The sequence below is a fragment of the Mirounga angustirostris genome, unplaced genomic scaffold (genome assembly GCF_029215605.1).
Source record: "Mirounga angustirostris isolate CCGP_5_RB_7025 unplaced genomic scaffold, mMirAng1.0.hap1 SCAF_2, whole genome shotgun sequence".
NCBI lineage: Eukaryota > Metazoa > Chordata > Mammalia > Carnivora > Phocidae > Mirounga > Mirounga angustirostris.
This window is the reverse complement of record NW_026991710.1, coordinates 35172125-35199388: the sequence shown is the minus strand read 5'-3', so window position 1 is coordinate 35199388 and position 27264 is coordinate 35172125. Positions and strand designations below refer to the sequence as shown.

The 27264-nt window shown below is 43.3% G+C and overlaps 2 protein-coding genes across 9 annotated transcripts in view; one reads left to right on the top strand and one right to left on the bottom strand.

The window, feature by feature from the left end:
- ATP8A1 (ATPase phospholipid transporting 8A1) overlaps positions 1–4557 on the top strand; it is a 219181-nt gene extending 214624 nt beyond the window's left edge. For all 8 annotated transcript variants that reach the window (XM_064584427.1, XM_064584425.1, XM_064584430.1 and 5 more), the window contains one exon: positions 333–4557. In XM_064584427.1, the coding sequence (XP_064440497.1) occupies positions 333–430 (98 nt within the window). In that variant the 3' untranslated portion in view covers positions 431–4557. The remainder of the gene's footprint in view (positions 1–332) is intronic.
- Positions 4558–11447: 6890 nt separating this feature from the next.
- Positions 11448–16396, bottom strand: SHISA3 (shisa family member 3). The gene is made up of 2 exons (XM_045879468.3): positions 15503–16396; positions 11448–12912 (listed from the first exon to the last, which is right to left on the bottom strand). The coding sequence occupies exons 1-2, from the start codon at positions 15777–15779 to the stop codon at positions 12473–12475; spliced, it is 717 nt and encodes a 238-aa protein (XP_045735424.1). The 5' UTR covers positions 15780–16396; the 3' UTR covers positions 11448–12472.
- Positions 16397–27264: the final 10868 nt, after the last annotated feature.

Genomic DNA, 27264 nt, shown 5'->3' with positions numbered 1-27264 from the left:
CACCCCCGCCAGTAGCCAGGAAGCAAAAATTGGATGGCTTGGATTTGAGATGCCATGAGGAGAACCGAGGGGGGGTTGAGAGCACCTGCTCATTCATCCAGGGGCAGAGTTCATAGAATCTCAGCTGACAGCCTGCAGTCAGCCCACTCTTCATGGTGCAGTTGAGTCCACATCTTTTCGGAACGTAAAAAATTCATGTCTTTGTGCAGGCTTTTGAAGGCAGGAGGGGCATAGGAGTTCCCCAAGTTAGAAAATGAGTCCTTCACACTCAGAATAACAGAGATTCCCAGTGACCTCACAGTGATCATATATGTTTTATCTTTAACTTACAGACGGGTATGCTTTCTCACAAGACGAGAATGGAATCGTGTCACAGTCTGAGGTGATTCGAGCATACGATACCACAAAGCAGAGACCCGACGAGTGGTGACGGGACGGGGGCTGCGAGGCAAGGGCTGCTAGGGCTCTAAGGAGAGCTCCCAGGTCTTACCGGATCTGCTGACCAATTCCAGTCTGGTCCCAGGAGGGGAGAGTGGATCTGAGCTCATCTCATTGATTGACCGTCAGATTCGTGTATATTACAGACAGAAGCACTGTGCAACTCTACCGTAACACCATCTCTTTCAGATTTTTTAAAGTATTTGCTAAGTCTTTGTAAGCAGAAATTGAAAATGACCTTGTCACCTTGCCAGAATGCTTTCTTAAACTGAGAATAGGTCAGTGGTCTTAAGCCATTACTCTGGGGCTGTAACTGACTATCAATTTATTGGATATATACCACAAGGCAACCAACCATGAAAAAACTCCAAAGTGGTAGTAATTTATAGGGACTCTTGATATCCAGACTTAAATTTCAGAATATGCTGAAAAAAACCAGCACTCTTCTCTAGGAACTGACTCACCTTCTGAGCAAAATTTCTAAACAAGACATTAACAAGTGTTTGTGTCAAAAATTGTCTTGATAAATGTTTGCCAAAGACATTCAGTAAGTGTATTTCTCATGCAGTAGTCATTTGCCCAGAAAGTTAAGAGAAAGTTTACCTCCAGCTCTGCTGTAAGATCTGCATGCTTGACTTTTCAAATGTAAGAGTGATTTGCAAAAACGAGTATTTCAAGGCATTTGCTACTAAAATCCGTGATGTTGCACCTTTGGCCTTACACGTGCTTCTTTCTTGTTTGTCTTGTTTACTTGTTAACGTTGGAGGACATACGTGGCAATGTGACTCTGTCATTATGATACTGATTTCTAAACTGTATGTATGTCTCCGTCATCTCTGATGATCGGTCCTCATCGTTTAGATTTTTCTAAAAATCTGGCTTCTGCTGAAGACTGAGTGCTGCCCTTTTAACGTTTTCTCTCTCAAGAAAAATATGCTTAGATATTTATGTGAGCTCCCCAGTGTTTGCGTGGAGATGTTTGGAATACCGCGCTGGATAACTGCATGGGCTTTTGTAATGTACATAGGCTCGGCTTTTGTCCTGTGTCTGGGATCTGTCTACTAGTCCGTGCTAGAGATGCCTGCTGCACACATAGCACACCCCGTGTTCTGGTGACCACCCCTGTACTTAGCCCTGAGAATTACTTCACAGCTCGCTAGTCAAGCAGCTTCCCCAAATTAGTCACATGCTGCTAATCGGGACAAATAAGTGGCACATATTCCCCATTTTAAAAACACCTATTTTACTCAAGCCTATAACTTTATGGTCAGAGACACTCTTCATCACAAGTAGATTTTGTTACTATGTTTTTAAATGTATGTTCAGTTTAATTTTTTTCAGCATTTCCAAGCCATCTCCTGAAAAATGCCTATTTTGCTACCAACAATAAATGGTGAAGGGGCTGTTTAAAAACCGCAACCAGTTTTCTATACTCTTTATAAAATAATGCTTTCGTTTCAAAAAATAAATAAAAAGGAATTCGAGTTTTCAGATACACTTCAGAGATTGAAACTAACTTTTTGCCTTTTATTCAGAAGCCTGTTTGCCTTTAAGTGGACTTACCAGCAAAATAGGTAGAACTTCCTCTTTAAAAAGAAAAAAAAAAAAAAAGTCAACTATAATTGTGAGGAGAGGTGATTTTCCAAGTCACTCCTTGAGTTGAATAATTTCATATTCTTTTTACCCTTTTCCTTCATCTAGGTTTAAAATTAGGTGATATGTCATTTCCTTGTCTATATTTTTAGTTGTTTATTTACAAGTATGCCTCCCCCATTTTCTAGAAACAAGAGAGGTTATCACACATACATAATTCTAAAGGGGGTAAGGAGTTGACACAGTTCACTTCCTAGACCATTCCTGTTTGGGGGTTCAGATGAAGAAAATTGCCAACTGAAACACCTAGAAAGACCACAGGTGTAAGAGTCTGAGACCGTCTTCAAAACTCTGAAGGTCACAGATTTTGTCTACCGAAGGGATATTCGAAACAGCTTTCCTGGGCCTCCCCGTGGCGAGAATCGAGGTCAGACCACACAAATCAAAACACAAGAATGAGGTACATCCCTCCGGAGAAACACTTTATCATGGTCACAGACAAGAGCTGCTTCCCTTGGCCTCCACCTCATCAGTGGCATCCTTCCCCCAAATTTTAACATCAAAATATGATGAATATAATAGAACTGAATCTTCTGGCTTAAAAAAAAACTATAAGTTTTATTTTTATCTTAGAACATGGATTATTTCTATGGAGCTCTTCAACATGGGTAGAATACCCATGGTTAATGCATGAGACCATGGTCTGAAATATGGCTAATTTAGGTCTTTTTTGTCCCATAGTCCTATTTTTGAATTATTAAGTCAATTCCTTTGCTTCTTGGGTGAGAGAGGGGGGTTGGGCAGCAGGGAGTGACCTCCTTGGTAAAACTTAAAACACAGCATTGCAATCACAGTGACTTTATAGTGTTAGAGAAAACCCTCCAATTTTTTAACCTTCCAAAGGATGGCGGGGGCGGGGTGGGGGTAAGAGTTTTACCAGGATTAAAACAGCTGAAGTGACTTTTAACATTTATTTTCTGAAATAAAGGACACATCCTCTTCAATTAAAAAGTCCCTTGTTAGGGACTCGGACAAATGCTAACAGCGTCGCTTTACAATGTTTACAATTCAGAAAATACTACTTACGGCAGAAAAATCCTCATTCATTTAACATTGAAAAGCTGGGAGTTGCTTCTTTAATGTTGAATAGTACACAGTGATATTGTGCATGAACTTTCCAAATGTTTTATATATACCTATAAAAATATATTGGTGGCTCACACCCAGAAAGATGCTATTTGGCAGAAATTGTTAGTAGGAGAAGGGTGTTTCTCAGGAATGTAGGAAATTGAAAATGATCTATGTGCTGCCCACCCTCCCACATCCCATTCAGAGTCTGACAGTGAGTCTGATTCAGCAGTGTTGCAAAGTTAGTGGAAAACCTTTTTCTAATCAAGCCAGGTGAACATGTATTCTTATTCAATAATGTTATTCATTTACGTGAATTACATGGTCATTAAATGGATTCAGTAATTCCTCTTAATTTTCAGGGGGAAAAGTGAATTCCAGAAATCTACATTTATTCTGATTATTAGGTTTTATATTTTAATTTTGCAATTTAGCATTCTAAATAACAAATAGCCTCACATGATCATTTGTTCTGCATTGTGTGCCCTGTACATCACTTACGACTTGTTTAAAATGTTCTTTCAGGAAATGAATGCTAATCTGAAAGTAATAGATTGTATATTTGTAGTTTTTAAATTATTTGTAACAATGTCCTACTTATTACCATGCTAAATGATCATCAGTGTATATTTTTGTGCAGTTGCCCTATGACAGTTCTTGGTTCTAAAACTTACCAAATAAGTCTATATATAATCTTATGAATAACCATTTATAAAACTTACCAAGAAAACGCCCACCCCATTAACATCAAGTGGACCAGATCTGTGGAATTCTTTTTGTAAATTCATGTAATACCATGCAGTTTGGTGCCTAATAAATGCTTTTTAATGATGAACATTTCTATAATGCTTCTTTAAGAGATATAATCTGATTTTTCTCACGTTAAAATAACTGAAGTCACTTGTGAGTCTTAGTTATACTTTGCTGCATTTTAATTAACCTTCAGTGGCTATTAAAATGGAATGTAAGTTAAACTTTGAAGGAAAGGAAATAAATGTTTTCCATTTTTCATCTTGACTTATTTTCTGTATGAAAGCAGCTGTGTTTTTGATAGGTTTATGGTTTGCATGAATTAATATTTAAAGAGGCTTAGGCCAATGCATGGCTATTGCTGTAAATCTTGATGTTTATTTCTGCCTTATAAAATTCTACCATGGCCTACCTGGAGTTTAATATTCAGTGGACAAATTAATTGGTTCTCTGTACCACTTTTTTTTAATAAGTATTTTACAAACAAATTTGAACAAATTTAATTGCAACTTTTGTTTAGCTTGCTTTTAAGAACTTTTCTTAATAAAGCTCACAAAACTTCTCAGCAAATAAATCTCCCGTAAGTAGGAAGAAAGCTAGATTTCATACATGCTTACTTTGAATTAACAGCAACTTTCCATAGGTAAATCTGCTCTTGCAAAAACGTGAGCAGAATATTAAAAAATAATAAATATTTTTATGTTTCATGGTTCTAGAATAGAAGCCATAAATGCAGTAAATACTGTTTGCTGTTTGTTTAGCTACTTCAAGCTTCATTTTTCACATTTTCAAGTTTATTAAGTTTGAAAAAAAAAAGGCAGCCTTGGAAGGCAGCTACTATGGAAAATTGAAGTTTGCATTAAAGATAAAATAGTGTTTCCAGCTCCATGAAAATCCATTTCTGCTGAAACTGCTGTCGAAATCGTGAAGCTGCATGAGTGGAGAGTATTGAATCTGTGATTATAGTTTTCTCAGGTTTGTTTTTCTCAATGTTCAATGCACTGTGTTTTATAAATAGTTATTAAAGTTGAGTAATATTCAATTCTCTGCAGTGTTATGTGTCATTGGCCTTTGGTGAATGTGCATGTTTTAAACTGCAAATTTTAAACATTTTGTCCTCTCATTGTTATTAAAAATGAAATAAACTGTACCATTACATAAATTGTTGCAGTTTTAATTGCTAGTTTTAGAAACTAGGTTGCTTTATAAAACCTTCAAAGCCACTGTAATTATAGTCTAAGAAGGTGTATCCACTTCATAGCATTTTAACATTTTGTTGACCACCCAGGTGATACAGAAAATAGCCCTTCATGGAGTCTAGCTCGGTGAGAGGCGTGGTTAATTAATTTGAGTCCCCCGCCTGACAAAAAAAAAAAAAATTTTAAATAAAATTCCTGTATTTTGATTCTTCAGTCAGAAAAGCCTCCCAGGATTGTCCCCATTACATATTTAAATCAGCCGGCAAGGCAGCCACTAATTCCTGGCTCCATCCTTTCCCGTCGGATGGATTTCCTAAGTTCTCTAAACCCACCAAATTTTTTTAAGTTCATGACAAAGTGGCCAAATGTAGCCAGTAACATTTGAAGGAAGTAACCAAAAAGATATTAAAATTGCCATGTGAGACAAAAGCACACGAAACACTGGAAATGAGGCCAACGGCCTTATCAAAAAATAAGCATCAATTGGCAAAAGAGAAGCAACTGAAGCTGCAGTTTCATAAACTGCTAGATCGGATTAGTTCACCGAGAGGCACTGGGCGAGCAGTTTGAGAAGCCCCTGGGTTTCCTAGCGAGGGGCGGTGTGTACTTAGGTGTCTGGGGCCCCAGGTCCTTTTCCAAAGTCTTCCCGGGGACACTGATTGGGTGTGGGTCTCCCAAGCAAAACCACAGCAAAACAAGGCGTACAGAAGTTTCCTGTGGATTATATTAAATGATTTGCACGTTCATCTCCACTCCCCCTTGAAGCGTAAGCACTGTGTTTACACTGACCCCGTGGTTTCAGATGCCTTCTAATATTACCTAAATGCTAAAGGAAGCAGCAAACTTGAAATACATTCTCATAAATTCAGTATGTCATCCCCATTGAATGTTTTTTGTATGCTTATGGCATCTCTAATCTCAGCTTCCATTTTGGCAACACAGAGCCACGCATTTTAATGAAGAAAGATCTTCCTAACCTGGATAATTTCACTAATAGGCTAGTAAAAATTATTGGATAATATTATGTTTTCCCATTGTTTTTATTTCAAATGCAAACTATGTATCTAGCATTTCAAATAAGAATCCTCTGTCAGAATAATCGCTTTAATAACTGTTTAATTGCAATTTTAAAATAGCCATCTACATGTCAAAATATGTCAACAGTTTGTCCCCTTAATAGTTTAATACATCTTTAAATTCTTGTTTTTCCTGAATGTGTACTAAATAAGTTTTTTAGGTTATGCAAAGGTAAATTGATCCCAACCCAATGAAATGAATCAGATTTCTAATAGTGATTGCATATGCTTTCAGGAACTTTTTGGTTATCTTGTTTTAGAAAATTTTTTTTCCTTTGAAGCCAACTTCATTTTAGAAAATTTCTTATGGATTTAAATCAATCTGGCCAATTCTCCATTATATGACATAACTAATAATAGCACAAGAAAAAATAAATAGGTGGGGAAAATAAGAGGGAATAATCTATTCATTTGGACAATTAAAAGTGTTGGCTTTATAATGAATAATTCTAATGCAACTGTATTAAATACATTTTTCTAAAGCAGATAATAAATGTACAGGTCATGAATACCCAAAGGGTGGGAGAGTGCTCTACTCCTGGCAACAAGGAGAAGTTGGCCAGGTATCAAATTGGGCCATGGATTTTCTTGGACTCATTCCATCAAACCATGGGGCCATTTTCTCTGTTCCCCGCACTCCAATCAACAGTTACATCTAACCTCCCACAATACTTAGCCTTTTGTTTCTGTTCTAGGGTAGATCATCTGCTTTCTATTTATCGTTAACCTACTACACAGCTCTCTCTCCACTAGAATGCAAGTTTTTGGAGACGGTGACTCTAACTTCTTAACTTCTCAAGACAACCCTATGCAATAAGGTGCCATTAATATCTCCATTTTACAAATGAGAAAACTGAGACACAGTGAAGATAAGTGGCCCAAAGTCATTCAGCTTATAATAAGTGACAGAGCTAGAAAATTAACCCAGACACTATGACTTCAAAATCCCTGCTAGGTCACATGGTCTCCTGAGTTTCTCATGTGCAAAGGGAGAAATGTTTGTCATCTAATATTTCTATTCATGCTTTATATGCTGTGATTCATAATATAGCACAAAATCTGACTGTTACAATGTCCTCTATTCTATAGGATATCATATCTATAGGATGTGTACAATTTAACACGTTTTCCCCAGAAGATTTTCTGAAAAGCAGGTTGACTGTTTTTTTCCTGAGACAATTAGGCCTTCTAGAAATTCTAGAAAGTTCATTCTACTGGGGAGGGAGCATGTAGTAAGTTATATGTCCTAAAGAATGTAGAATTTCAAAACAGCCCGCCGGAGTTCGAATCTTGGCTCTGCTATTAGTGTCTGAACTTGGGCACAGCATTTAACCTTTCTGCTTTGACTTCTTCATCTGCAAAACAGGCATGATGAAAACCCCTACTTCAGGCTTGTGGAGATTAAATGTTATAATTCATAAAGCACTCGGGACACACAGTGCCTAGTAAATGGCACCCATTATTTGCATAAGTACCTTTCCAAGTGTAGAACTTCCGTTCTTCAAAATAATGGTGATTTTAGGATGTTAGGACTCAAATTCTTTGTGAAAGTAATAAAGCATTAATCAGCCAAATTTCCGCTGTATTTTGATGTTGTGGCAAGTTGTGGCAAGCCTCTCTTTGGAAAATTCAGGTGATTTGACGTGACCCTTGCTCTCTAAACTTTCTAAAATGGAGATGTGATCAAGCTGCTTTCCCTCATGGAAGCCTTCAAGGTTCTCCCTTGCATTTGGTGTATAGCCTACCACCATGGTTTTCAAGATCTCGGATACTGACCCTGCCCATCTCTCCACCCTCACTCTTGAATTCTTCGTCTAGTTTCCAGAATGTTCCTTGTTCATTTATGCCGTGGGTGTGTCTCTGCCTTTCTACCAGTTCTTTACTTTGCTTAATACGCTCTTCCCCTCATTCCCAGCACTGGTTTCTCCCTCCCCCACCCAGTCTTTCTCACTCACGTCCCATTCATCCGGAGGCTCGGGTCCAATCTCATCCCCTCCAGATGAGTGAGGTGTTGCCAAGGCACTCTATATGTCCCCTATCATTGCAGTTACCAGAATGAATTCAAAGTGTTGGTTTTTGGGTTCATTTTCCCCTACATGACTGAACTCCTCTGGAAAGCAGGAAAGATAATGTGCTTCTCTCATAGAGCATCTATAACACCTTATCACAAGGACTTGCAGCGATGCCTGAGTCCATGAACACAGAGGCTTTTTGAATCAGACCTGCATTTTATTCATCTTGATACTCCCAACCCCTAGCACAGTGCCTCCCTTAGGTGGTGTCCAATAAACACTTGCTGAATGGCCACTTTCTGGAAATCTGCTGCAGGATGGCCCAATTACCCTGCGTTTGTAAGCAACATTAGCTACATATCTTTCAGAGAGAAGTCCAAAGACATGCACAGTATGTCAACAAGTAGGTGGGGCTATGATTTGATTCAGTGTCACTGAAGCCATGTTACAATGAGGACACAGTGTCTCCCTAATTTTAAACAACTTATTGCCCATTAACTTGATTAACTGGAGCACGCTGCTAAGGAAGGGAGGTTTGCAGAAAGTTTGTGAGCTTTCTGAATTCCTTAGCATTATTTTGCCTAACGGAACTGCTTCCCAAAGGGATAGCAAATGAAAGTACAGCCACTAGAGAAGTCTGACAAACCAGATGATTTTCAGTGGAGGCCATTCCACCCTCTAGAGGACATTGTGGAATTGTGTAGGGCCACCTGTGTCCCCACAGTGTTGGGGTACGGGGACGGGTGTGCCGTAGGTATCCATTGGAATAGGACTCAGTTTTAAAAGAGATCCTACAAGGTATAGGATGGTCCACCCAACAAAGACTTGATGACCATCAGCATGACTTTGGAATGTCCCACCTTTCCTTTAGGTGGAAACCCCTAATCCTATTTTACCTGTAAAGTATCTTTTGCACTGCTTTAAAATACACTGAATTTTCCAGATATATAACTACTGTGAATACCAAAAGGAGCTCAGACCTTGCTTTGTTTGGAAAAAAATCACATTAACAGCCGCAATGCAGTTAGGATGGATGAGTTGGCAGCCTAGCAAACCTGCATCAGTCTGGGTTTGGAACCATCACATCTCAGTGATTCTGCATGGAGGTCTGAATCTGAGACCTTTGTTAGGTCTACTGAAGACCTTTATTAGGTCTACATATTTTTTTAAAGATTTTATTTATTCATTTGAGAGAGACAGAGACAGGGAGAGCACAAACAGGGGAGAGGCAGAGGGCGAGGGAGAAGCAGACTCCCCACTGAGCAGGGAGCCCCACATGGGACTAGATCCCAGGACCTGGAGATCATGACCCGAACTGAAGGCAGACACGTAACCATCTGAGCCACCCAGGTGCCCCTGAAGCTTTTACATTTTGAAATAAATTATTTTCCTTTTCTTTCTCCTTTCTATTTGCCACAACAACATTGCATTGATTTTTTTTAAAAATCGTATCTGTATGGAGTAATAGTACCTTATAATTTTCATTTTAGGATAAAGGGATGGCACAAAATGTTTATTCTAAGGAGAGCTCACTGGGCCCAATAGAGTTGACAATCACTGCTTTATTTATTTATTTATTTTTAAGATTTTATTTATTTATTCATGAGAGAGAGAGAGAGAGAGGCAGAGGCAGAGGGATATGCAGGCTTCCCGCAGAACAAGGAGCCCGATGCGGGACTCGATCCCAGGACCCTGGGATCATGACCTGAGCTGAAGACAGACACTTAACCGACTGAGCCACCCAGGCGTTCCAACAATCACTGCTTTAGAGAGAGGAACTGGGCTTCATGCTTTACTCCCTACTGGACTTCGTGGCACAGAAACGTCAAAACCTCAACGCAGGTGTCCCCTCGCTGTTTGAATCTGGCTTTGCACATAGCTCTGGTATTGACTAGCTCTGGGACCCTGGGCAAGTTACTTCACTCCTCCAAGTCTGTAAGATAGGAATTGAAATGCTTCCCTGCTTGCAGTTGTTTGGAGGATAAAATGAGTTAGTGCATGTAAATATTTACAATAGTTTTGGACGCCTGGGTGACACAGTCAGTTAAGCATCCAACTCTTGTTTTCAGCTCAGTCATGGTCTCAGGGTCTTGAGATCGAGCCCCACGTCAGCCTCCGAGCTCAGCCCCCACAGAGTCTGCTTAAGACTCTCCCTCTCCTCTGTCCCTCCCCACCATGTTCTCTCACTCTCTAAAATAAATAAATAAATCTTTAAAAATATGTATTTAGAATAGTTTTTGGCTCATAAGAGCCCAGTAGAGGTTAACTTTAAAAATATCAAAGGAGCAGTATGTAACAAACATGAATAAAACCAAGCTAATGACAGGCATGTGCTCTGGAGCATGCTCACAAACGTGTATCCTTTTACTGCGAAGCCTTTCCTCTTTCCCTTCTTTCCTCCCTCCCTCCCTTTCTTGCTTTCATGTCTTGTCTTGGTGAGTATGGGATAGCTGAGGTCACCATTTTAGTCATGGGAGAAAGCAGGGCACTAGAAGTCACAGCTCCTCTGCCATCAGACTGGGCCGAGGCACAGTATCTTCAAACTTGCTTCCTCGGCTGGAAAGCAAAGTGGCAAGGCCACATGGCAAGTCCCTTAGATCAGAACTCTACCTCTAAGTAGCCCTATTTTAAAAGGACTACTGAGGGACACCTGGCCGGCTCAGTCGGTAGAGCATGTGACTCTTGATCTCAGGGTCCTGAATTCAAGCCCCAAGTTGGGCTTAGAGCTTACTTAAAAAATAAAATAGATCTGTAAAAGTGGATTGTATTTTCTAAAAACTACAAAATGAAAGGAGCTATTGAGGGTGACATATGGTAGCATGAATTCATATAAACCTGGGTTCCCAAACAACACCCACAGGGGCGAGGTATGTTACAAAATGGAGGGAATGGGGCCAAGCTGGGAAGACCCGGCAGGAGGCTGGTAAATGGCAAGCGCCTGGTCTGAAAAGGGCCGGCCTGATCCCATGGCAGGACAGGCCCCTCCATGCCGCATCTTCCCGGTGTCCCAAGAAGCCAGAAATCCAGATTCCTAGGAGAAATGTCCCGACTTTTCAATCTATAAAAATTCACTTCCTTCGCTGCTTTTCACAAGCCGGGTTGCAGAAAAGCGCTTTTTGATGCAATTCAAAATCAATGTAGGATTTTTTTTTTAATTTCAAACTATGAAGTGCTAAGTAAAGACATTTCCTTTTATTGAATAGAGTATCATTAAGAAGATAAAATGAAGCGCTTTGATGTAAAATTTCAAATCGGTTTCACAAAAACATATTTTATTTATTCTAACCCAGCAGGATATATGCCCAAATGTATAATCCTCAGACATGGAATTCAGTGGCACTTAATATACGTAATATTGGGTGACTGTAACCAAGAGCTGGACTCTGAACTCCATAGTTATTAATATAAAAAATTTCAGTGTGACTACTAAATAATTAGTACTGTCAATGGGGTAAATACATTAAGTTACAAATCTTTACATTTGTACATAACTCATTTTACAAATAAAGGTTTTAAGACTCAACTGTCCAACTTTCTTTAAACACTAAATGTTGTTGAACAAAAAGTCTGCAATAAATATTCCCTCAGGTGGGTGGGGGAAATGCTTTTACATAAGATCTGTGTTACAATGAATATCTGAGTAAATATTTAAAACCTTAAACTCCTCATGTGGTTATTGAAATCTTGTATTCCGAAAAAGCTCTTATATTTTAAACAAAATTTAGTTATTAATTTAAAAAGTAACTGTTCTCACAATGCTAATGTTATTCATGGTTAGGTTGCTCCCCGAATCATAAATAGGTTGTTCAACTGTCCCCTCAGGTTGCTGAGTTGTTAATTTTTTTAAAAAGAACCTTCAATAATTACCATCCAGGTGTTTTTCTTTGCTTGTTGATGTACAGATTTGTATTATGACTCACTGAACAACTTAGAATGAAAAAAGAACGCGTAGTCCTTTTCTAAACAGTATAGCTGAGCTGTCCAATTACACATCTTCAGCCAATTTGCAACTTTAAAGTTGAACTGCTGCGTATTTGGAATAAAAGTAGCATAAACTGAAATGTAATAATCACCATGTTTTCAAAGCCAGAAAGCAATTCTGTAACACACCCATCCTGTGATTGGAGCCGGGAAGCCCAGGACTAAGATGGCGCCGTGTTTTCCTAGCACATTCCTCCAGGACATTGCGGGGTTCAAGGCAAATTCCCCCGGAAGTCCTTGGGGCAATGGCGACAGCCCTCCACCTGTCTTCCAGGCGTACTATCGCTGTGGCTTGTCAACTGGAACTGAAGTCCGGACAGCTCTTGCCAGGCAGCGGGGGCTCCTGCTGGAGTGGGTAAGCGAAGTACTGGGGTGACACCAGGAAACCGGATGGCTGCGTCAGGTGGATTGGGTGGCCTGTGGTGTAAGGTGGGGGCGATGAGGGCACCAGGCAGCCTGGCTCTGCTCTGGCAAAGGAGAATCTGCGGATGGAGCCCCCGGTGGAGCTGGAGCTGGTGGCTGTGCTGGACTGCCTGGAAGGTGCCCTGAGGCTCGTGGAAGTCAAGATCATGGGCAGGGTCTCTGTCTGGTAGCTGCGGAGTGAGAAGCGGATCGGCTGCTGTGAGGGCTCCTTGGGTCTCAAGCAGGTGCAGCAATAAATAGCCACTAAGGAGCCCAGGATGATGAAGGCAATGAAGATGGAGCCAACGATGAGGAAGGGAACATAGACGGGCTCTAAAAGGTAAAAACAGACACAGGTGTTTGGACAAGAGTCTCCCAAACTCCAGGCAGCTCACGATGGGAGGTAAGCGGCTCAGTAGGACCACCCTTGTCAGCCCAGGCTCTGGGAGCTTGTTACTGGGAATCTCTGAAGTGCGAACTGAGATGACTGAATACTCTTGCTCCTAGCGGGGGAAGGAAGCAAACTGATACCGGAGCCTCTGTTAGCAATTAGCCATTGGATTGCACATCTGGAAATCAGAAGGAACAGAATCTACCCTCCTGTTCAAGCTCTGAAGGGAGGGGAAGGGTGAGTGGTTTGGTCACTTCGACTCCAGATTTAAATCCAGGTTTTGGGTAGTTTTATCATGGTGGGGCACTTAGGGCTCTGGCCCATCCCTGAGGCTAAAAATTCTTCTCCCATCCAAGAATCTCCAATCTAAGCAAAGAGAACCAGGCCAAAAGGGAGACCCCCATTATAAGACTAAGGAAAGAATGGTATAAAGAAATCCATAGTGGGTCCCAATTAACTGTGTCTTGACTGCATCGGAAATTGTCATCTCTGGATACTTCTTCCCAGAAACGACTTGGGATGCCCACTCCAGCTGCCACACCTCTGCCCCTCAACTGCCACCCAAACTCTGGGAAGGTCAGGCCAAACCTCAGGTCATGAGACAGTTCTTAGTGTTGGTGGCTTTCTGTGAGAGCATCCCTCAGACAGAGCAAGCCCATTTCCTTCTCTCTGTGCAAGGCAGACATAAAATCCCCCCCCCCCCCCGGGGACACTCCAAGGGTCTCCCCTGTCTGATAGAGCCACCTCCGGATACAACCTCCAGCTCAGAGGCCAAAGAAAGAAAACTTGCTTTAACCAAAGCCTTACAGTGTGCCTGGCTCTTTCTTATTATCCGATTCACGTTCCGTGGAGACTCTTGTAAGGTGGACATGGTCAGCTCTGTTTTCCAGATGTGGAAACATACTTGTTTTTGACCCTCCCAAAGACACACAAGCAGTGATTGACAGGTAACTATCAACCCGGAGGTTCTGTAGGTTCCTGGGTGTAAGCTCTTCAGTCTCCCATCCACTCTGCCATGTTTAGTAGCACAAGGCGAGGGGAAAGCGACTGACTAACCACTTATTCGGGGGCACTGTGCTAAGCATTCATACACTCTCACTCAATCCACAATCCAACTCCTCTGAGAACAATATACCCATTTTAGAGTTGAGACGGGGCCCAGAGCAGGTAAGTAACTTGCCCAAGTTACACAGCTGGCAAGGGGCAGAGCCACAAGCCAAGGTCCCTGAGAGCTCTGCCGATCCCGCCTCAGTGAGTGCGGGGCCGAACCCCTCTCCTGCTGCCCTTCCCGGCCCCCGCAACAAACCGGATTCGGGGAGGCCCAGGAAGGAATCCCCGCTGCAGACTGCGCGTCGACACTTAACACTCTGCAGAGCAACCGGGTCCCCCAGGGTGAGTGGAGTAAGCCAGGGGAAAGCGTCTGTATCTTTTTGTAACAAGCGAGGACCGCCTAGAGTTCCCTGCTTTCCCCTGAGCATCTTTTCCAGAAACCACTTCGCCAATCCCCCAGATTGGGAGTTTTGACGCTCAAAGTTAAATTCCTCGAGAGTGTAATGGAGCTCTAAGGCAGAGCAGGCTCCCCTTTCCTCCGGGTTATTACTCTCTTGGCGAGTGGCGCTGGGGCGGAGGGGGGACTCTGGGCACCATGAATTCTCTTTCCCGCGGACCTTCTCTTGCCCGCTTCAGACCTCCGCTGTGGAGTTCTGGGGTGTCACCGGCTCTAAGCTCCGCCCGCTCCCCCGGTTTCCCGGCGGTAAAACCATCGCCTCGAGCTCTAACCGGTTTCCCTGACTTCCCGTTCAGGTGGAAAGCTTTTTCTTTTCCTTCTTTCTTTCTTTTTTTTTTTTTTAGGTGTAAAGTTCCTCTGCTGGGGTCATGCTTTACTCCGCTCTGAAGTGAGCGGAAATTTGACCCGTGTTTTCCGACACGAGAATAGGGGGCGGACAGCCCCTGCGACCCTGGTTTCTGAATCTCCACCTCGAGGACCTGGGCATTTCTGAAAGGCGTGACAATAGGGGGTGGGCCGGAGAGGGTAATTCGATGCAGAGAAATGAAAGGAAGTCGGGAGAACGAGGCAGAGGCTTAGGAACGCTACCAAAGATCCACCAAAAGGGGGGGGGGGCGGTGAACGTGGCTCAAGTTCCTGGGCCCTGCGGGGCTGCAGATGAGCGCGCCCCAAGAGTTGCGGTCTCTGGCCGCCGGCAATCCCCGAAACTCCTGGAGCGACCAGGACGCGCCATGGGGCGCCCCCACCGCCCTGGAAAACCGCAACCCGACCTGGCGCCGTCCCCGTAGCTCTTCCCCTCACCTCCCGCGCTCCCGCGAGCTCCAGCTGTCTCGCCCGGGGCCTCCGGGTGCAAGCCCTGCAAACTTTCCTGGGGCTGCCCCGCGGAGACCGCGTGTGGCGGGAATCGGGAGTGCAAGGGCACTGGGGCGCCTGACCCGAAGCGCGACCGCCGCTCCGCCTCGATGCCCCCACCTGGCCGCCCCACCGAGCGCAGACGCCGGGCGGGGGCCGGGGCCCGCACTTACGCGCGGTGATGCCTGGGGGCTCCAGCTCGCCGCGGTCGTTGGTGCAGCTTCCCTGCTCCAGCCTGGCGTCGGCCGCCGCGCAGCAGTAGCGCAGCGCGCAGGAGCCGCAGCAGATGGTGGCGTCCAGCGTGTCGAAGTCCTCCGGGCACTGGAAGCCCTCGTGGTAGTTGCCCTGCACGTCCACCCAGCCGTGGCAGTATTCTCCGGACTGCTGGGCGCCCGCCGGGCTCCAGCGCAGCCAGCCCAGGAGGAGCCAGAGCGCCAGCAGCGCCCCCATCGCCGCTGGGCGCCCGGGCCGGCCGGGAGGGGACGCCGCGGGAGAGCGAAGCGCGGAGCGGCGCGGTGCCGCCTCCCTCCCCGGGGCGCGGCTCGGGCGGCCGAGCCCCCCCCCCCCCTCGCGCGGGCTAGCAGGGGCCGGGGAGGCGGCAGGGGCTGCGCCGCGGGCTCCGCAGGCCGGGGGTCTGCATGGTGCGCGGGGGCGAGGGGGCGAGGGCCCGCGGGAGGCGCCGGCGGAGGCTGCTGCTGGGGAGGCTGCTGCCGCCCTTCGCCGGTCTCATACTGCGGCGGGCGCGAAGGGCGCGCCGAGCCCTCGGCCGCCTCCCGCCCCGCTCCTCAAGGGAGCCATCGCGTCCCGGGCAGGCGACCCCCGCGCCGCACAGCGCCCCTCCTCGTGGCCGTCGCCGGGTCCCGAGCGGAGCCCGAAGGCGGAAGAATTTGAGATCCCCACGTGCGGGCGCGCGGGGACGCGCGGCCCCTCCACCCCCGCCCCTGTCTGCCTCCGGAGCCGGAGTCAGCCTGGCCGCGGCCGAGTACAAACGGCCTCGGGGTAGCTGACAGCTCTGCCTGCAAGGCGTCCTTTAAAAAGGAAGAGGGAGGGGGAGACAGCGAGGGTGCAGAATGAGTCCGCCCTCCCGGGTCGCGCCGCTGGAGCTAATCACCGCGGGCACGGCGCGAGCTGCCGTCCCCGAGGTTCTCGGGTTCGCGCGCCCCCCTCTCCGCCATTCCCGCCCCCCCCCCCCACCGCGCTCTCCCGGGAATGGACTCTAGGCCTGCGGGGAGCAGGCTCCCGCCCCCCGCCCACGCCGCCCAGAGATCTCCGCAGAGCGAGGGCGACGGCTGCCGAATGTCCTCGGCCATCCACGCGCGTTGGCCCGCGGGTGGAGGCGCGCGAGTGCTTTGTACGACCGTAAGAAAAGGCGCGCGCGACCACTGAGGTTTGTCGAATCTCGTGTCGCCTGGTGCACAGTTCCGGACTCGACCCTGCGACACCTGCTCTAAGGGTTCCGAACATGATTTTAAGGGGCCGCCAACATTTGCACTTAGTTCTCCACCTGAAAGTTTCCACTTCTAGGAGGAACGGCACGTTTTCGCCAAGAGACACACACATGCACCCCCCCCCCCCCAACCTGCGTGCCGCCGGGTGAAGAATCGCCGGTCACCTCCACCAGCCGAGGGCAGCTCGAAAACCCTCAAAGAGCACGACTTCGTTCACGCCCACAAAGGAAATAAAGGAACAAAATTAATGATAATTGAGCCGATCTGAACTTCTGTTCGGGCAAAGAAACACATTTATTTAAATGATGTGTCCCCTGTGTGCTATTTTCAGGGGCACCGCTCCTTTAGCGGCGTAAGTGCCTTATGAAACTGGTGTTATGTGAAACCTAGGCTAAACTCAGGCATTTATTTTTACTGCATCCTGAACTTCCTCTCATCGTTTGCTGGTGTGTGTGAATATGTTCCACGTCTCTCAACCTATTTGTCAAACGGTCTGAATGCCCGTGTCACTGATTTAGATGTTGGCAAGTTGAGTGAAACAAGGAGACAAAAGTTTGCTGTGCACCAGCAATAAAAAGGGTGCGGTCAAAAGCATTTACCACGCCCGCAGCTTCCCCGTGGTCCCCAGTCGGTTCAGAGCTTTTTTTTTTTTTTTTTTAACTTCGAATAAAACGGTTTCTCTTCTTAAATCCAAGTTAAAATATATTCCAAGTAAAGAATCACTTCTGACTTCTGCTTTTAAATATTAGGATTAGCATTTAGTTATGAAAACGTAAAAATAATGCTCAACATTTCAGATGGTAAGTAGGACTGTATAAATATTTAGCTTTCTTGCTCTCTTAGAAATAGATATTTCTAGGGACAATAATAAGCTATTAAGTAAAACCAAATTAAGTTCTGGCTTTTATCCACAAACAATGGTACAGTTTTTCTTGACTTAAGCATACGGAAAAATTGTTATTGCAAAAAATTTCTTGGATACTATGTTTTTATTTGCAAAAAAAAAAAAGTTCTTGCCAAACTTAAAGTTTTTTTAAAGTTGTTTTTTAGGAGTGTTGTTTGGATTGTATATATTCTGAGCAATTAAGGGAAAAGGTCATTTCGAGCCATTGCAAAAGTGAGCTCTAGTGATCATAAGATGATAAAACTACAAAGACATGTTTACTGCTAATAACTTTCCCAGAACCACACCTCCTTATATTATTTTTGTTAAATTTAAAGGAATTCCATTACATCACAACTGCAAAAAGTTCTGCAACAGCAACATTTGCTAGTCCCCCAAGGGTCAAGTTTCTCTCATTATCCAGCTGTTCTTTGATAGCATTAATATTTTAAGGAGTGATTTGTTGGCACTTACCTCCCATTAATTACATTCTCCATGCCACAGTGGGATTCTTTTCCTTAGGACACCAACTATAATTAATTCCTTCATTCAAAGCCCCTGTCTATTTGACTTATTTAGAGGGCATTTTACTCGAATTTAGTTGGATGTTTACCAGGGGAAAATAACCAAACCTTCGAATTACCTGATACTCCATAGATCTGATGTGTGTGAACATAGAGGAACTGTGTGTCATGCTTTCTTATCTAGATCCAGGTGCCGTTCGTTAAACCATTACAACAATCAGCTCAGGGGGTGTGCCCACGGCGGGGGGGGGGGGGTGCCGGGGAAATGTGGTTCTTTGTCATAGGAGAGCTCCTCGAATTTACACTGACAAATTTTAACTGCAGAAGTGATGTCCTCAGGATGCTCTTTGTGAATAGGAAAAGAATATGCATTTCTTTTTAGGTTTATAAACATCCAAATTTTCTATTATTCTGTTATTACTTTAAAGATTTTATTTTATTTATTTGAGAGAGAGAGAGTGAAAGAGAGAGCACAAGAGGGGATAGGGTCAGAGGGAGAAGCAGACTCCCCGCCGAGCAGGGAGCCCGATGCAGGACTCAATCCTGGGACTCAATCCTGGGACTCCATCCTGGGACTCCGGGATCGTGACCTGAGCGGAAGGCAGTCACTTAACCAACTGAGCCACCCAGGCACCCCTATTATTCTGTTATTACTTTAATAGTAAAGGAAGATTAAAAAGTTCTTATAGACCCCCCTGAGAAGACTCTAGGGGAAGACATGGAGATGGAAAATAAAATCTATACCATCTGGGGTATTATGTGGAGGTTTTGGAAATTCTATATTTTTCCTTATCTCAGTAACACAAATTCCATATTTTGGTGAATAACACAGTCATAAGGGATCATTTCCTCAGCCTACATTCTCATGTGGCTCTGCCTCCAGGAAATTCTATAGGAAATGAGTTAAACGATATGATGTCTGGGATTTGCTTTAATAAACACCAGCAAAAGAGAAAGAAAGAGTGAAAGAGGGAGGGAGAGAAAGAGAGTGAGGAAGGGGGGAGAAAGGGAGGGAGAGGAAGAAGGAAGGAAGGAAGGAAGGAAAAGGAAGGAAGGGAGGGAGGAAAGAGAAAAAAGAGAGGGTAGGGGAGAAATGGAAATGGAAGATGGAACAGAAGCAACTGGAACATAACTGGTAATATGTTAATCATTTTGGCTGCACTGAGGGTACTTGTACAATCAAAATGCAATTCTTTCTATTTTTTATGTATGAAGAAAAACTACATACACAAGTTTTTCTTTTAATTTTTAATTGATAAGAATCAATAGCAGCATGAAACTACCACTGGACCACTTTTAAACTTTGTCTTGTTTCCTTCTCCTTGTCTTAAAGTCTTTGGAGCAGAGTGAAAGATTTGAGAAAAGTAAAAGCAGAGAAGTAAAGAAAAAGAAGGCAAAATGAATGCATCAGAAAGGACTGGAATCAAAATGTACTAAGAAAAGGAGGAGAAAAAGCCAAAGAAATGTAGAAGTGAAAATAAATGAATAAATTCATTAATTAATAATAAGGACAATTCACTTTGGCTTTGGAAATCCCCTCCGGATCATTTGCATTGGATCCGGAAATAAAATAGAAAACAAAAATTTTCTCAACCCTCTCTCAAGTTCCTTTCTGGAGTGATTTCTTATCACTAACTTTGCAGAAGACTTAATGGAATTTTCTTCCTTGAATCACTCACTATAAATCTCTTATTCCAGGACCCTGTCAATCTGAGTTACTGGAAAGGTATTCTTCCTCAAATTTGTTTTGGCACTTGTCCACCGCTAGAGAATAGCAAGGTGCCCAGAAGCCTACTCCCAGCCCCCAGCAGCCCAGCCCCCAGCTGGCCCTTCCAACTGCCCTATGCATTAGCCAGCCTTAGAGTCTTCATTTATAAAGAGGGGATTAGACACAGTGCCCTTAGAGTGTTTCTCGAACCATAAGGTGCATAGAAATCACCTGGGGACCTTGTTAAAATGCAAGTTTTGAGTCCCAAGGTCTATGGAGGGGCCAGAGATTCTGCATTTCCAACAAGCTCCCAGGTAACGCCAAGGCTGCTGGTCTGAGGGCCATCCTCTGTGCCCCTCTGGTCCTCCTCTACCCTTGTCCCCACCCACAGGGCAAGGAATAAATGGAGCCAAAGGGACCCAACCAAAGCCCATTTCCTCACTTTCTACACCACTCTCTGGGCCTTAAGACACCAGCAGTCCCTCCTCAAACAGACTCAAGCTTTTGCTTCTAGGGTTTGCAGAAGCCATTTCCTGGTCATCAAGTGGCCCTAGGACCAGGTGGTTAAAAACTTGTAAACCAGGCTAAGGTAAGCTAACCCTTACACAAGAGGGCCCCTGCAGTGCAAGATGGAGGCCGAGATGGGAAGGGGAGGAGCAGGAAGGGGCGGGGCAGACCTGGCTGGCAGCCTCCGCGTCTATTCTTGACCCAGCTCACACCTGTTAGAGCGGGCCTCTTGCCCCGCTCGTCCTGGGGGCTCAGTAAATTGTCCAGAGGGAATAAGTGAGTGATGGAATAAATGACAAAAGGAACGTGTTCCCTTAGGGATGTCATAGCCCCTACCACACCTCACTGTAATTCCGTGATAGGGCACGTGTCTTCCCCATTAGTTTGGCCTCCTTTTTCATGATTATATCCTGGAACCTAACAGAGCACCTGGTACATAGTGAGTGCTCAGTAAATGTTGAGTAAATAACTGTAAACAATAGATGACTGGTTGAGAACTTGTGACAAGTGAGTGACATCCATCTCACTACTATAAAGAACTGCAGCAAGTGAGTATCTGGGAGTGACCAGCGGAGGGCAGGGCGAGCTTCCAGGGCAGGGGGGATTTGTAAGAGTCAACCTCTGTAATTTAACTGTAAATGTAGCTCATCAAGAACTGTCTGGGGTATCGGTATGGACAGCATACAGCAGTCACCAGCCATACTCCGTCCTCCGTGGAGGCAGTGAGGACACTTGTCCAAGAGAAGAAAGCTATGATGTGGAGAAAATCAGCCAGCACAGTAGAAAGAATATTCTAGCTTTGAGTCAGACGAGTCTGGGTTTCTGAGTGTGCCTTCTTTCTGATCCCATGGCCTTGAGCAAGGTCCTTTCTTCAGCTTACTGAATCTCAGCTATCATGTCTCTAAAATGAGGGGAATGGGAGAGAATAACCCTTCTCTTGAAAGATTACTGTAAGAATTCAAAATAGAACACATCGCAGTCTGAAGCTCGGGGCCTCAGAAACAGTAGGTATTACCCACCACCAGCTGGTTTGAATCTATAGTCAAATAATCATGGCAAGTTTCCTGCTCACCAGAATGGGCCTGTGCCCTGATGAATTTAAGTGGATTATTTACAGTGCTCCATCATTCATTCCCTTATTCTTCAATGTGCCCATTCATAACCACTGGCAATTGAATATTGATTATTCACTTTTAGAGTTGCTCTCCTGAGACGTGCCCCAAAGCTAGGAGCAGTGGGGGATGAGGGTGGGTGTCAGACGATCACAGTGGAGGGATAGGCCCTGCTGGACAGACTCTATTCCAGCTGGATTTCCACAAGGTGCAGCCCCAAGCACAGGTGGGCATTTAATAAGCATCCGATTAGTCTGTGATTCCATATTATGTCAGTAGAGATGTAATTTACTAACTTGGGCTCCTGGCATCCTTCCAGTGTAGGTATAATGGAATGACATTTTTCATGCAGAAATATAAATTAAATTAATTGGCATCCGTATTTAATTGAAACTTCCTCGACAGTAGATGGGTTCCCCCCAGCGCCACCCCTTTCTCAGTAAGGGGCATTTCCTTCTGAGTGCTTGCAGAGTGAAGGGAGGCCAGCCCCAATTCCTGGGGCTCCCCAAGGAGCTGGCTTTCAGCAGGGCTTAGAGCAGCTCAGAAAGGGAATCAGCCCTGGAAACATGGGAAGTTGCTACACTGCACCACGTGCTCTTTTGGTGGGGGGAACGGGTTTTAGAGGACAAAGAAACACAGAATGTTTCTGTCTTGTTTCTGTCTTCTTACTCCCCTTCTCACCTTTACCAACCACATAAAATGTTTAAAAATTTTTTAATTTACACTTAAAGTTTGTAAATCATATGGAATTCTTTGGAAAGCTACTATATGGTTGCTGTCAAAGTTACCTTTTATTTTAAATTTTCTCCTTTTCAAATAGCCTGTATCTAGTTAGATCTGCTGGTGACACGAGGGCCTGATGAGGCAAAGGTCCTAATTTCCACCCTGTGGGTCAACTAAGTTTCCTCTGTCTCAGGAATACAGAACACACACTTGACCTTGGCTTGCAAACACCTGCTATGAGTTATTTGAGGGCATCAGCCAGAGCACTTGGTTCTAACAGATACAGTCAAATATGCAGCTTGGAAAATGAGCTCAGCGTCATAACACTCCTACAGCAAATGGGTCAACGGTGTTATCTTTGTAAATATCAGTGTCTAATATCTAGCGCTCATGTGTCCCTCACCCTATCCTCGGAACTGTAAAGAAAGTAAGTTCTTTCTGCTTTGCCTACTCCACCACCTGATTTTATCCAACCGTTCATTCTGTACAATCACTTTATTTTCTACTTCTTTAAAACACTTTCTGTAATCAAGGATAAGAAGAAAATTCACCCTTAGCATTTTTCTTTGGCTTCTCCCCTTGAACTGGGCTTGAAATACAGACCCCGTTTGTAGCTGTCTGCATGGCTCGTCCAATGTAGCATATAAAAAAACTAGGAGTCAGTAACTCTTTAGTTTATGTGCCATTATTTAGTGGCATTTTCCATTTAGAACTTATCTATTTGGCAACCTTAGCTCTCTTGAAGATGGGCAATGCAGGAAACAATCTCCTTACCTACATGTGCCCTGCCCACCAACACACATACACCCTCTCCCTAAGAAGGCATAAAAAAATCACAAAGTATGGGACTAAATGTAGTTTATTGGTAAGAGTGCTTCATGAATGACGTGGATGCAACTAGAGGGCATTACGCTAAGTGAAATGAGTCAGTCAGAGAAAGACGAATACCATATGATTTCACTCATGTGGAATTTAAGAAACAAAACAGATGAACATAGGGGAAGCGAAGGAAAAATAAGGTGAAAATTGGGAGGGAGGCAAACCATGAGACGCTGGACTGTAGGAAACAAACGGGGTTGCTAGAGGGGAGGGGGTGGGGGGAGATGGGGTAATGGGGTGATGGGCATTAAGGAGGGCACTTGATGGACTGAGCACTGGGTGTTATATGCAACTGATGAATCACTGAATTCTACCCATGAAACTAATAAGAAATAAAAATAGATAAAATATGCTAAGTCCCATAAAACATTAAAAATGTTTAGATAAAATAAGAGTGCTTTATGCCCCCACACAGGGCCTTTTTTAAATTAACTTTTATTATAAACGTGTAGTATTTGTCTTTGTTAGCAATGATTTTTTTCATAATATGAGCATGTTTCAATCACCCAAAGCTAGCTAGCTACCTAGCTACTTATCTACCTATCTATATAAATTAATATACCTTCTGTTGATTGGCTACTTAGAAGAATCCCATGGTAAGTTTTATAATGACTAATCAGCCTATCTCTGATATTTTTGGTGTAAATAAAAATGTTTATATTTATTTTTTATTTTTACTAAATCAAGTTAACCTATAACAAATTCCCTTTCAGAAAATTACCACATGAGTACAAGTTTAGTCTTATGAAGATTAGAAGCAAATTTGAAAAACAAGTGTCTGGAAATTTAAAAAAAAAATGCACAAGGGTGGTTTAGAACACACCTACAGAGTAGATTGTGTATACAAATTCCTGCTTAGTAAGTATTTGAGGAATTTTGAAGATTTCTATGTGGCATATGTTATTATTTTCTGTTGCTGATATCTATATAATTAATAAAATATGGTCTTCAGTACTTTTTTTAAGGAAGAAAAAAAGGTAGTTTTAAAAACTCACACTCTGAGGGGAAAATATGCAGATCCAATCTCTTTAAATTTCTTGAAAATAGAAGTACTAGATTATTGTATGGAAACTTAATACCAAGAAATCATTAAAAAAAAACTTGTCAAGTTTTAAATTCAAAATTGTGAGAGCAATTATAGCAACACTTTTACTATTTTCTCTACCAATAACTACATCTCATGTAGCATTTCTGTTACATTAGAAATTCTGACAAAATGGTTTCATAAAATGTGGGGGAAAGGCTAGAAAAAAACATTTCAACTAGATTAAAACAAAAACAAAACAGAGAATGTTCATTATACCCAGATATCACAAAAGTCTTATCGTGGGTAAGGAAAAGTCTTACTTTTTTAAATGCCAAAAGAACAGTTCTGAATAAAGTTCAATTCAATTTTATATCTAACAAAAATGTAGAAATCAGATGGTCATATTCAAATGAATTGGTCACATTATATGTAGCACAAACAAATGGTGGGGAAAACCTACTTCCACAAAAATGATTTATCATTATAAAAATATTAAACTAACTTAAATAAAAATTCACTTTTGAAGAAACTGTTTGCTATCTTATAAGGAATACAAATAAGATAAATCTTATGCAAAAGATTCAGAATAAATGCAAGGGCCTGTCTTTCTATATCTTCCTATCTCCCAGGATATTTCTCTTGGCCTGAGCAGAATTCCTCCCCTCATTCTAATAATAGTACCCCACTTTCCCCCATTCCATGTGGACCTGGACGGACTGTCAGTCATGGAGCTCCACTCCTGGCCAAGGGTTGGACAGCAGATCTTAGTGATGCAATCAGAATTCCTTATCTCTCCGGACTTTGTGATTGGTTCAGGGGGATGCACATGACTCAAGCGTGGCCAATTAGAGTCCTTCCATGAGATCTGAGGAGAGCATCCCTTCATTCTCAATTGTGAACTTTGGAGATGTTTGCTTGAGGCAGTCAAAGACATAATCCCTGCCTTGCAGAGTAAGCCTAACTGAGAAGAAAGTCATCTCACAGAGGCAAGAGAAGAATAAGAGAGACCCAAGATGTTGGAGTCCCTGGATCCCGCTGTGCTTGAAGCTCACACTATCCTGGTCTTCCCTGTTACATGAGATGATCATTCACTTTTGGCTTAAGCCAATTTGGGTTAGGTTCTGATCACATATAACTGAAAGCAAATCTGACTGCTACAGTAAATGTTATGGAAGCAACTTTAATAAATGTTGCCTGAAAGTGGAGAGGAGAGGTTGGTTGGTAAGGTTATCAAAATAGGATGATACAAAAGCATAGCATCGGGAGCTATACTATGAAAAAGCAAATGTTTTATTCACCTCATTAGGACTTCAGGACAGTATATTTTAGGTTGTGAATCAGAACACATTGAGTGGGTCATGAAATTAATTTACTGATACATGCATGAATGGTATTTATTTAAAGATAGAATAGGATACAAAGTAGAGAATACATCACAAAAATAATGTAAGTTTGATTTGATGACATTTTATTTCAGATATATGTGTAAGTATATATGTTCTGGATAGTGGTATGAAATAACTTTTTTTACTGAAGGGCATGATCAAAACATTTGAAAGTCAAGCTTAGAACAAAACTGCAATCACAACGTTGAATACGTTGAATGGAGCAAAAAGGGTCAAAATACTTAGCACATTACTATTCCTATGTTTTAAAAAAGAACGTGTTCTAGAAAAAGTAGCTGCCCATTTTCCATAACTGACCTTCCTAGGTGTGCATATGGGGGAAGGATGGGTGTGAGTCATGAATGGAATTAAAATAGTCAAAGATGTATTAGGCTAGTTTAAGCTGCTTCCTTTGAGTTATTTATTCAATTAGTTGAAGTTCATTTCTTCATCAGGGCTGTTTTGCCCCCTGGTCCTCTCTTGGCCTAAGGGGTGAAGAAGAGAAACAGCTTACCTCAGCTTGTGACGGCGGGAGAGAGAGAGTCTAGAATGCATACACTGGTCTCCAGATCCTCACTGTTACCTGTCGCAGGGCTGCTGGTCTGACCTGATTTCTGGAATAAGTCCATTGAAGAAGTCTGTGGTTGGCAAGCATGTGGATTTTTCTCTACTCTTGGAAAAGGCCCATTACCCTCCCCTCCCAGGCCCCATCTTGGCTCTCACCAGTGAATATTTTACTGTGAATACCCTTCCCTGGACCCCAGCTCAGGTCTAGCTTGTCTTGAGCAGTTGATCCCTGGTCTTTCACTATGGGGTAAATCCCCCTCAACATGGCAACCGTCCAGACAGCACATTGGCTATTTTCCATGTTACCCCATGCAGCATGAGGAACCTTTTAGATCCTTCCACAGTACACAGGAGCCAAGAGAGGTTCCAGAATGCTAACTCAATCTCTCTGTCTACCCCTCACTGCCATTTTAACTGGCTTCCTCACCCTGGAGCAAGACCACACTTCATGATTCTCTCCCCCAAGAGTCCCAAATAGGCTTGAAAAGGAGTAACCAGAACACACTTGTCTCACCAATTGCTTCTTTTTAAAATTTTTTTTATTTAAATTCAACTTAGTTAACATAGAGTGTATTATTAGTTTCAGGGGTAGAATTTAGTGATTCATCAGTTGCATATAACACCCAATGCTCATTACATCAAGTGCCCTCCTTAATGCCCATCACCCAATTATCCCATCCCACCACCCACCTCCCCTCCAGCAACCCTCAGTTTGTTACCTAGAGTTAAGAATCTCTTATGGTTTGTCTCCCTCTCTGTTTTTGTTGTATTTTTCCTTCCCTTCCCCTATGTTCATCTGTTTTGTTTCTTAAATTCCACATATGAGTGATATCAAATGATATTTGTCTTTCTCTCACTGACTTATTTCACTTAGCATAATACCCTCTAGTTCCAACCACATCATTATAAATGGCAAGATTTCATTCTTTTTGATGGCTGAGTAATATTCCATTGTATATACACCACATCTTCTTTATCCATTCCTCTGTCAATAGACATCTGGGCTCTTTCCATAGTTTGACTATTGTGGACATTGCTGCTATAAACATTGGGGTGCATGTGCCCCTACGAATCACTATGTTTGTATCCTTTGGATAAATACCTAATAGTGCAATTGTTGGGTCCATAGGGTAGCTCTATCTTTAACTTTTTGAGGAACCTCCATACTGTTT

Coding starts and splice junctions, on each gene's coding strand:
- SHISA3 (XM_045879468.3), bottom strand. CDS start 15,779: ATGGGGGCGCTGCTGGCGCTCTGGCTCCTCCTGGGCTGGCTGCGCTGG. Junction 12,913..15,502: donor GCCCCCAGGCATCACCGCGC/GTAAGTGCGGGC, acceptor TTTACCTTTTAG/AGCCCGTCTATGTTCCCTTC.